General features: G+C 36.7%; 1 protein-coding gene across 2 annotated transcripts; it reads right to left on the bottom strand.

Annotated features, from left to right (window-relative positions):
• Nucleotides 1-556: 556 nt before the first annotated feature.
• Nucleotides 557-6,538, bottom strand: LOC149219088 (uncharacterized). Of its 2 annotated transcripts, XM_089384253.1 has the most exons (3): nt 5,403-6,538; nt 1,077-1,155; nt 557-922 (listed from the first exon to the last, which is right to left on the bottom strand). In XM_089384253.1, the coding sequence occupies exons 1-3, from the start codon at nt 5,444-5,446 to the stop codon at nt 839-841; spliced, it is 207 nt and encodes a 68-aa protein (XP_089240379.1). In that variant the 5' UTR covers nt 5,447-6,538; the 3' UTR covers nt 557-838. The 2 variants fall into 2 exon arrangements, 1 of the variants encoding a protein (XP_089240379.1); XR_016249211.1 differs by lacking the exon at nt 5,403-6,538 and having other exon boundaries at nt 1,077-5,364.
• Between the last annotated feature and the right edge of the window lie 5,893 nt (nt 6,539-12,431).

Genomic DNA, 12,431 nt, shown 5'->3' with positions numbered 1-12,431 from the left:
CAAAAACATAGAACATTTAACAACCCCTGCTTTCAAATGCTCATGTTACTTTGATGAAGAACTTTATTCACCTCCACATGCATGTTTCTCATGATATCATTTGCAGTAGTGCTTTTGCTTCAAATCTCTTTAACCTCCACATGCTTGTTTCTCATGATATCGTTTGCACTAGTGCTTCTGCTTCAAATCTCTTTAACAAGATAAAGTGTTATGTCCCTAGTTCAAGCATTTCACATTAGAAGATGTTTGTCCATTATTAATATTCACATTAGAAGATGTTTGTCCATTATTATTAATACAAAACATGCAGGTCCACACAAAGAACCTAAGAGTATTACATCATTTCACATTAGAAGACGTTTGTCTATACTTAAATAATACAAAACATGCAGATCCATACCAAGAACCTAAGACTATTACATCCTTCATTGAAAAGGGTAGATCTTTTTAAAATCAACAAAATTGGGTAACAATTTCCCCAGGTAAAGCGGAAATGATCCAGATTTGTAATTAGCTTTTTTCTGTTTAACTTTCTGTTCTTTTAATTAATGCTTTGTGCTTCTTTGATGAGCATCGTGTTACTGATACAAAATTAGAAAGCAAATGATGTTCAGGTGCATGACATAAATTAAAAGAGCTTTCAGGCGCATTACATAAATTAAAAGAGCCTTAGAATTTCGCAAGTTTTCCTTTCTGTCAAAACCTTTACCCTTCACCAAATAAATATTTATGGGAATTGGGGAGGGAGTAGCCTTCTAATGCCTTCAAAAAATTATCTTCAGCTGTTTCTTGATGATAGAAAACTGTGGGTATTGCAACAAAGACGACTGATCTGCCACTATTGTTGAGCAGTGACAGCTATAACTGGGGCATAAAGAATTATGATGTCATCCAGCTCATCCTTGTTATTGCATTGTGGACACTACACGTTTACAGAAATAGAAAATTACAATTCCCAAGATTTGGTTGCAACAAAAACATAGAAACTTAATCTTTTTGAAAAACTTCATAGCCTTACCAGTTCATTTAACATCAAGACCATGGAAATCAACAATTGCGAGGTTGAATAATCTTACCTTGCCAATGTTATTCGCATGTAGCTGAAGCCACTTTCTAATACAAAACATGCCAAACATGTGTCCACAAGCAAGGGAGCTGCATTTTCATTTTTCAATTGTCAGTCTTTGGACATTTGAAAGCTCTTATAAAATGAATAAAACATTTTGATGCAAGGAAAAAGATAATTTATATGATTTCTGATAACAAGACATAAACATCAAACTAACAGAAGACTACTAGTACTGACGGAAGCTGGTCGCTTCACTCTTGAAGAAACAACTGAGGAAAGAGAGAATTGGGACAATCAGTCATGGAAAACAAAATCGACAGTGAACTCCTTCCCTAAAGAGTTCTATGCAAAGGTTTACTCTCACATGATTATTTGTTGCAACTAATGTGATACTGAGATTTTGTGATGAACTCTACCGTAACTTCACCACAATAGGCTGTGTGACCAGAAAATCTGAGCCTTGCTTTGCAGCGAATCTTCCTTTCAATGTAAAAAGCATTTGCAACATAATGATTTTTTGATAATAGAAAGCTATTTTCAATTTTAAAAAGGACAAGATTATTTAGGCTGCTCTATTGGAGATTATGGTGTTTCAGAATTGTAATGGTTGACAAACTAGACATGAAAAAGGTGGATAATCTCTATTTTCATTTCTTTTGAGATACACATCAAATTATAAAGAACACAGATGTAAATTTCTTACAAGTTGAAAGCTTATACCTCCTGCAGCACTCTCTATGTTTTTATGACAATTTGTGGCTTCTGCACATAACCAGCTTATACCAACGTTTCAGTAATTTTCTTTCCCAAAAGCATTAGAAGTACTGATTTCACTCATTATCAAGATTATATGTCGTATACATTATTTTAATGATTGAAAGTAGTGTTCAAGTCTTTGAATGTCAAAGAAAACATTGCTTGACTTTGCTAATAGTTTTGAGTCTTGACACAACAAAAAGTAGAATGGCCTTTCTCAGTGGCATTATTGCACATACCATATACGGTGATCCCCTGCAGTTGTCCACTCCTCCATACAAATAGAACAATGCAGAGCCTCAGCATCACTTGTAAGAAGTAAATGACTTCTATCACTTGTGCTCTCATCTCCACTCATATGAGAACTTTTTCCCTTGTTACTGATTTGTTGACAAGGTTCCACTGTCGACTGTTGAGCCTCTGGACTAATTACCAACATACACTGATCAGTTTTTAACTGATGTTTTACTTTCCATTGCTGCCTCGATTCTTTAATCAGCCTTTGTTCTCCAAACATAGAGTTTTCTTCTTGTTTCAGTTCAGGAATAGTTGTCAAAGTAGAACGAACTTGAGCCGTTTCTTTCTCAGCTTCCATCTTGACAAATATTTTTCTCTCTCTCTTTCTAAGTTTCTTCTCAAAGCTTCCTAACTTTTCTTGCAGAACTTGGACAGTGCCCCGCAAAGAACAAATAATGTTCTCTCTGTTTTATTGCTAAGTTCTTCTCCAATTTCACCTGTTTCAAAGCCCTACCCCTTTCTACAAATGTTTTTGATATGTCAGCATTTTTCTCTTCTGCCTTTTTCTTTTCTTCAGTTACTTTTCTCAAGGCATCTACCGCTTTTTGTAGATAGTCCTCCCTTTCTTGCAGCTTCTTTTCCAATTTTTCCTTCTCACAGGCCACGTTATGCAAATCAACCTTCCCCCGATTTAGTTCCCTCGCATATTTCATATTGTCATCACTCAGCTTAATCAGTTCCCTCATATAATTAATGTTGATATAATTCTGTATATGATCATTGAAACCCAAGAATACCCTTGATGAGATTCCGTGATACATTTCAAAAATACCGAAGTTAGCAGCAGGTGGAACTGACTGCGAGAATGAGATGTTTGTTCTTGTAATGGGAAAATGTTGGGCAGTATTACTAATCCCAAGGCATTGAGTATTAAATTGATGCAACTGAGAATTAGAAGATTCAGTTACACTGCTCGGAAACATATTCCAGTTGTTTATAATTCCATGACTCTGTGGTGGAATAACCCTGCCCTCTTCGAATTGAGACCGTTGCCAACTGAGTTCCGTCTCCAGGCTAAATGGAAAATTCTTTACAAATTCAGGAATACATGGCACCGATTCCAAACATTCCAAATAAGGCAAGAGATAGGTCTCTAGTTGCCCATGAGAAGCCTGCACATGATATTGGTAGGGAATGGGGCAAATGACATTTCCATCTTGATTTCTAACCCTGACCACATTTGAAGTACCAATTAAAAGCATATTTGCACTACCATAGTCTCCCAGATCTGCCCACACTCTAGTCAAATTCTTATAACATCCATGAACTGCATTGCCCTGTCGGTTGATTCTCGTTATGATACAGTCCTCAATGGAATGAGAAAGAAGCCTACCAGAACTACTACCTCCTAAAATGTTCTGCAGCACAAAATCATGCACCTCTCTAGGTTTCTCTGACCACAGAACCACCATTTGGAATTGAATGCTCTGCCATTTTAAACTATGGATAGATCAGGTTTTCTAATTCCATCTTCGTCTCAGATTTGGAGATGGATGATCTCGGCCATTTTACAGTATGGAATTGGATGATCTCGGCCATTTTACAGTATGGAATTGGATGACCTCTGCCATTTTAAACTATGATAGTAACATTCTTTCTAACAATCACATTTGGAATTGGATTATCTGTCATTTTAAACTATGGAATTGGATGATCTCTACCATTTTAAACTATGACAGTCGCATTCTTTCTAACAATCACATTTGGAATTGAGCTATGACAATCACATTCTTTCTAACAATCACATTTGGAATTGAATGATCTGTCATTTTAAACTATGGAATTAGATGATCTCTGCCATTCTAAAATATGGCAGTCACATTCTTTCTAGCAATCACATTTGGAATTGGATGTCTCTGTCCTTTTAAACCATGGAATTGAATGATCTCTGCCATTTTAAACTATGACAGTCACATTCTTTTCAACATTCACATTTGAAGTTGGATGATCTCTGTCATTTGAAACTATGGAACTGGATGATCTCTACCATTTTAAACTATGACAGTCTCATTCTTTCTAACAATCAAATTTGGAATTGGATGATCTCTATCATTTTAAACTATGATAGACACATTCTTTCTAACATTCACATTTGGAATTGGATGTCTCTGTCATTTTAAACTATGGAATTGGATGATCTCTGCCATTTTAAACTATGAGAGTCTCATTCTTTCTAACATTCACATTTGGAATTGGATGTCTCTGCCATTTTAAACTATCTAATCGGATGATCTTTGCCATTTTAAACTGACAGTCACATTCTTTCTAACAATTACATTTAGAATTGGATGATCTGTCATTTTAAATCATGGATAGATCATTTTTTTTCTATTTCCATCTTCATCTCACATTTGGAATCAGATGATATCTACCATTTTAAGTCTCACATTTGGACTTGGATGATCTCTGCCATCTTAAGTCTCACGTTCGGATTTGGATGATCTTTGCCATTTTAAACTATAGATCAGTCAGTTTGTTTTGTTTTGTTTTGTTTTTTTTTTTTCATCTTTGGAAACATAATCTCTACTATTTTAACTTATGATCAGCTTTTTCTACCTTCATCCTGAATGTGTTTGGTCTCTGCTAATTTGACCTATGGATAAATTAGTTTGATTCCAATTAGATGATTCAAAACATTCCAAAAACTATACCTTCATCCTGAATGTGTTTGGTCTCTGCTAATTTAACCTATGGATAAATTAGTTTGATTCCAATTAGATGATTCAAAACATTCCAAAAACTAAGAAAAAGCTATACTTTTTATGTATGTATAATAACTTAAAACGAAAAAAGAAGCACTTCTCTATATATAAAACCAAATCACACAACCCCCTTCTATAAAAGCCAACAGGAAAGGATACATCCCTACTGGAGAAATTACTACTTAAATCAATAAAAACTGCAAACATATATACCCTCACAATTTAACACTGATTACGCAATCAATTAAAACCACAACAGTTGAGGAGGCTCATTTCAACGTCTTTAGAAATCGAGAACAGATACAATATCATGATTTAAAACTGAACACGAGTTTGCGATGCTGTTACCAGTTCGATAAAAATAAGCTACAGGGTGCCATAAAGCCAAACAGGCTGCAATTAAAAAATAATACTGTAACAATTTTAACCTCATTCTAGAGAATTCCGAAGAGCAATATGATACTTACATCATTTCAATTTGTTCCAATCCAAACAGCTAAATGAGTTAAACCCTGTCAAAATTATAACAAAAATAAAATAGGTTTAAAATGATATAAGCAATTTGAAAAATAGAGTACCAATCCACAGGCCTCGAATCCAATTCCAGAAACATATACGCCATAGGAATGAAAGGGCGAGCCTCAAAAAACTGTTTCAAAGCCCCATGGCCCCAAAACGCAGCATCAGACAAAACACATACAATTAGAATCAAAAGCTAAAACTCAAAAGGCTGCATTCAAAGTTCCCCATTCATGAGCTATAACAGAACCACAAAAAACAAAACCCAGACCTGCAATGCCAGAGCATTATCCCCATTCAAAATCAAAGAAGTAGCAAATATAAACGCCAGTGTTCCACAGTCTTGACTGCGCAAACCAATCATTGCCATCTGGAAAATCAAGAAAATAAAGACGATGACCAGTTAAGGAGATGATAGTGACCCTTTTTCTGGCCTTCTTCGGCCGCCTTTCGCCTGGGAGGCTTCATGCTCGCACACATAAAGAAGAATGTCGACTTCAAAAGCTGCAACGTTGTCCTGCGGCGGAACAAAATTGGACAACCCAGTTCCGGAAATAGGATCTGCCTAAGATTTCCCCAGTGGCAATCTGATCAGAGTTTTTGCATAACAGGACCAGGTACTTTATGCGCCCTCTACTTTATAACCCATATACAATTTGCGCCCCACCCCTAAACCCTGGAAAACCTTGTTTTACCCACACTTAGGTCATTTTTTTCCTGAGAATATACACATCAGTTTCTTCATACGCATACTCCGGATGCAAATCCTCATGGGGTACTTTCTCCACAGTGAAATAATTAGGACAAATCTGCCAAAAAAGTTGATGGGCTTCTGGAGATCGTATCTGATAACCTAATAGAATTACAGTATTCGCTCCAGAAAGGGCATTCATGGTGGAAATCAAAGGCTCCACAGTATTCTCCAAATAAACAACATCCGTGACAACAATGAAATCAAATGGAGGCTTCAGTACCTGAATCTACTTCTCTTTGTTCCAATAGAGCTGAGAAATCTTCACTCTTCCAACGCTGAATCCCAGTTCGGTCAGGACCACATTGAGGCCGAGCAGGGCCAGGCCCATTCCAGCGACGCCGCAGCCAGTCCCGAGTTCGATTCCGCGTTTGTTTTTGAATTGGAAGATTTGGGCATATACGGGATTGGGGTTCGGGGTTGGGGTGAGAGGCAACGTTCTACGAATTTGACAACAACGAGGGAGCAGGGATAGATAAAAGAATGGGAAAAAGCAGTAAAAATATCAAAGAATGGAAAAATCCGTAAAAATATTTTGCCATGCCACTGATCGCACAACAGAACTCGGAGGCGAAAAGAAGGCAACTCAACAGATATTTGGAAAAAGCAGTGACACTTCAAATCAACAGTTGAAAGTGTCTCACCTGATCGAACAGAGTAGGGTAAAAGTAGGAAGGCCTATCGACCTACTTAATAATATTATTAACTAGCATTTGCACCACACGTTGCAAAGGAAACGCCGTAAGGCGGTAGCATAGGAAACAATAGCATAGGAAACAATAGCATAGAAGAAGAAATTTGCGTACAAAATTATCTGAGTTTGTTTCCAATTGCAAACCATTAATCATTAACCCCAAAAGAATACTCTATAGATGGCAAAGAGAAAGTGGAATGTTATCATTCATGTTTATATTCTGAGCCCATTAAGGGATTTCACAATTAAGAGACTTCACAATAAGGGAGTCCCCTTTTAGAGGATTTGTAATGTTTGTGTCATGTAAAGCACCGAGACATGTATGTAATATTTACAACATAAAAATGCTACATGAGTGGCATAAGAAGGAAAGTGTGTTGATATGAAGCTACTCTTTGTTTTACACTTTCACCCATGAAGAAAATGTCAAAATGTCTGAAGAGACAAAGCAGATAGGAAGGTACCTTATAAAGAGTCCAGGTGTTTTAAGCCTTGATGAAGGCCACATTCCTCAGAGTCACAAGTCAAAGATTTGGAATTTATTAATGAGAGTGAATTCAAGGCTTTGAACTATGCTATATGAATACAAAGAAACACTCCTTTAGTCCACTTTGTGACTTGTTATCAAGATAAAGCATAGGTGTATAATGTATTCATGAAGACAGATCAATGTCAAGACAAATAAAACTGGTGTTCTTTGTAAATTGTCTTTGTTCTTCTAAACACATGCACACATGCAATACCCAACTTTTTGTTGGTATTGTTGCATAACTGCTAGGTTTTTCCCACCCCTACCTTGCATGAGGAATTGATCACAAACCAAATATAAATGTCATTTTCTGCGAAATTTATCTTGCAACCCAAACTATCCATCTTGCCAGCAAAAGACTAATAATCAATATAGACTATGAGTAGGAACAAGGCACTTGTCACAACATGCATATTGTTCCATTTCTGCGAGTACAATAGTCCACCTGAATACAGAGAAACACTCCTACACTCCTTTAGTCCACTTTGTGACTTGTTATCAAGATAGAGCATAGTTGTATAATGTATTCATAAAAACAGATCAATGTCAAGACAAACAAAGCTGGTGTTCTTTGTATGTTGTCTCCATTCTTCTTAACACATGCACACACTTAATACTCATCTTTTTGTTGGTATTGTTGCAAAACTGCTAGGTCCCACCCCTACTTTACATGAGGAACTGGTCACAAACCACACATAAATGTCAATTGCCTGCTAAATTTATAATGCATCCCAAATTATCCATTTACCTTTCATAAAATTCCATCATTTTAATACCAAAAGTATCCTTAAAAACCTTCTTGATAGCTTTAATCTCCGCCAAATCTCCTACTTGGGTTGAGGTTGCATATGCGTTGATATAGTTGACTTACACTGTTATTGAGGATACAATAATTGGTCATTAAGCATCTACAAGTTTCAATGTAATATTAAAACTGTAGTAATAATACAACACTGATAATCCTTTATTAAAAAACCAAAAGCACTGACCTCGTCTGGTAAAATTCCTGCATCTTCCAGAGCTTTCCGAATGCACATTGAAACTCCAAGTCCATCAGAGAGTGGATCGGTCATGTGGAAAACATCACTAGTGACAGTTTAGCGTATGTTGGGCTTTTGATTGAATTCTCAAGAATTTCAGGGATCGTGGTTTGAATGTTGACCTAATTTTTTAAATCTTAAAGCGAGTGGATGGCGCAACAATTGCCAATGTAGAGTGTGGGTCCTCTCTATTTTCTGCTCTGCAACAAGAGAAGATCATAGTTGGGAGGAACTATGCTTCTCACTATGACCCTGCAATATTTACATAACATTCCCATTTACATTGCAGATATAGAATGAATAAGCTATTGCAATCGTCTATTATGGCATGATTTTTTCCTCCACTTGTTCCACAAATTTGACCATTTCGGTTTGAATGAAAACTTTAGTGGGTCATTGAATTCTATGCCAATATCCCTGTATAATCACAGCACCATGTGCTGATGCGTTGACTGCTAATGGTCCGCATTCTGTTATCGATTAGGAAACTTCTGAGTCGATTACCAAAGAGCATGTGTTGTGCCACTTCACTCTCCATATGCCATGGAATTTTAAGAATCTTTCTTTTTTCCAGTGGTAATATTATACATCTAATACAAAAGACAACCGCATAAACTAATATTAGATATAATCCTATAGATCAAAATGACAAAAAGGATGGTAGGTGGTGCCTTTCTGGGAAGCAGCGTGTCTAAAAGCGTAGCCTAGTTCCTTATGTACTGTCTTGCTTCACTATACTATTTCATGTTTCAACATGTTAAAAGGCGGATTAGAATTTCAATAAGGAGCTTCATCATTCAGAGAGACAGGCATGCTCCAGCTAGAAATAGGGGATATTTTTGAATTTGTTTCCAATGAATCGCCAGACAAGCCAAGGGCAATTTATGCCCTCTTAGTGCAATGCACGCCAAGAAGTTCAAAAGATTTATCTTTTTACTTGGAGACACTTTTGAGCCAATGCCAAGCAGGCACCAGAAGCAATGTTCTGCGAAATATCACAAAATGCCCAGCTTGATTTCTGTAGGTATTAAATTTGCAGAAGCCAGGTTTTAATCTTTTATACTCTGTATTAGAGTTAGTTAACATTATCTCTCATGGCAACGAGGCATAATTATATACTGCAAGGTTGAAGTAGTTCTATAGACTTTTCAGTGGTACTACTCTCTTGCACTGGTCTCTGAAAGAGTATATTGTAGATATATATAGCTCAGCTTTAGCAGAAAAGCTGCTCAAGAAGTTGATGATATGCCTGGCAGAATACTGTCCTGAAACATTTTATGATGTTTTTCCGTTGTTGAATGACATGGTGGTTCAAAAAAAAAGTGGAGAAAACATTTATTGCCACTTTTAATTCCTTGTGGGTTTGCTCACCACTCGGCGGGAAATGCAATTTCCTTAACAAAAGCTAATCTTCCAGGGAATAAAATGTCGTTGTTAGCTGAAATTACAAGTTTACAAACAAATGACAAGGCTCTGGGAAATCGTTTGAAGGGGTTTCCTTGTGCTAAGAATAAGGTAAGATATGGCTATATTGATGTGTACATGGACACTTATTTCCGATTGCTCCAGGATGATTGCTTATGGGGTTTGAAGAAGGGTATCTCTGCTCTAAGGAAGAATTCGTTACAGGATGCGCCAAGGCACTTGAAGATTTGGAAAAATGGTTATGTTCTGGGAATCCATTTCGGTGGAAGCTATTCTGGCATAACTGTGGCTATACATGTAAAGAAGCTGAAGAATTATAAGTGTCCTTTGTCCGGAAGCCTTCTTTGTCTCTCCAATGATGGAGGGAACTTTGAGACCCCAATTTGGGGCGTTGTGGCTCACTGTGAATATTCTGTGAATCATGTTTGCAGGGATTGTGGATGGAAGAAGCGGAACTGGAGAAGTGGAGATCTAGGCAATTGGCCGACTCTTGTGTGCGAGCTCGAATATTGTGATAGCTGAAAGGCCTACATTTTACAAGGCCTATCGACCTGTATTGAAAGCATTGCAGGAGAAAGATATGGTAAGGGTCATTTCACTAGCAATCGAACCATATAGAATATCCTCCTTTGCAACTAACAAAGGTTGAATCCTCTTTGTTTGATACAATGGAGGAAACCCTGTGGTGGACCGGACGAGGATACTTTGGTCCATATCTCACGATATAACTTGTGGCCCTTGGATTGTCACCCAATGTGTAATCAACCAACAAGATAAAGGTTTTAGCCGATAGATTGGAGAAAATTTCAGTATTTCTAGCTCTTAGACTGTCATCGTGAATAATCATAACCCACCGAGAAGACATTGGTTCTCAGATCAAATTTAGGTGATCAATGGTCTACACGTGTGACTTGGCAAATGCCAACAATTCTGATGGATTTACTTGTGCACCCCGAGATAGTTTAGAGCTGACTTACAATTTTCTTTTTGATTTGTATATACAATCTTTATATGTATATACAATTTTTCTATATTCTCGATTCTTGACTACTGCCATCTAAGACTGATAAACAAAATTCTAAACAGTTTACTTGAAGTTGGTAGATTGTGTTGCAATATTTACATAACTATTGGTAGATTGGAAATATAGAATGTATTAATTATTGAAATTCTCTGCTATGGCATGATTTGTTCCTCTACTTGTTTCACAAATTTGACCATTTCAATTGTGCAAGAAAACTTTGGTGGGTCATTGAATTCTATGAATACACTTGTATAATCACAACATCATGTACTGATGCATTGACTGCTAATAGCCGACATTCTGCTATCGATTAGGAAACTTCTGAGTCCACTGCTAAAGAGCATATGTTGTGTCACTTCGCTCTCCATATGCCATGGGATTTTGGCAATCTTCCTTTTTTCCACTAGTAATATTATACAACTAATCCAGGACACCCACATAAACTATTATTAGATATCATCTATAGGTCAAAATGACAAAAAGGATGGCAGGTGGTGCCTTTTTGGGCAGCAAGGTATCTAAAAGGTACCCTGGTTCTTTATGTAGTGCCTTGCTTCACTATATTATTTCATGTTTCAATATTTTAAAAGACGGATTAGAATTTCTATAAGGAGCTTCATCATTCAATAATAGTCCATTCTTGTCCTCCATGCTGCTCTCCTTTTTTTTTAATCTCCAACCACTTCCTGATCTGAGACAATTTTTCTCTTACTTATCTTAATTCCACTTTTTGTTCTATCACCCTTATCTTCAAATTGTGGAATTCGATTTTCACATATTTTGAGTCAGCTTCCACACTATTCTTCCCTTCTCAAGGTTATTCTTACCAGGACATTGCAATTGCTTGCCAACAGAAGACAAATAATCAGAGTAGAATATGAGCAGGAATAAGGCACTTGTCACAACATGCATATTGTTCCATTTCTGTGAGTACAACAGTCCACCTGAATACAGAAAAACACTCATTTAGTCCACTTTGTTACTTGTTATCAAGATAGAGCATAGGTGTATAATGTATTCATGAAGACAGATCAATGCCAAGACAAACAAATCTGGTGTTCTTTGTACGTTGTCTCCATTCTTTTGAACACATGCACACATGTAATACCCATCTTTTTGTTGGTATTGTTGCAGAACTGCTAGGTTTTGCCCACCCCTACCTTGCATGAGGAACTGATAACAAAACACATATAAATGTCAATTGTCTGCTAAATTTATCATGCAACCCAAACTATCCATTTATCTCTGGTAAAATTCCATTCATTTTAATACTAGAAGTATCCTTAAAAACCTTCTCGATAGCATTAATCTATGCCAGATCTCCTACTTGGGTTGAGGTTGCATGTGCATTGATATAGTTGACTTGCATTGTTATTGAGGATATGATAATTGGTAATTAAGCATTTACAAGTTTCAATAAAATATTAAAATTGTAGTAATTCTACAACATTGATAATTCTTTATTAAAAATCAAAAACACTGACCTCCTTTGGTAAAATTCCTACATCTGCCAGAGCTTTCCGAATGCACATTGAAACTCCAAGTCCATCAGAGTGTGGATATGTCATGTGGAAAGCATCACAAGTGACAGTGCAACTTATGTTGGGCTTTTGATTGAATTCTCA

The sequence above is a fragment of the Pinus tabuliformis genome, chromosome Q (genome assembly GCF_031772625.1).
Source record: "Pinus tabuliformis cultivar Carrire ecotype Pingquan chromosome Q, CPIR1, whole genome shotgun sequence".
Taxonomy (NCBI): Eukaryota; Viridiplantae; Streptophyta; class Pinopsida; order Pinales; family Pinaceae; genus Pinus; species Pinus tabuliformis.
Note: the sequence above shows the minus strand (reverse complement) of the source record. Positions and strands in the feature narration are given on the sequence as shown.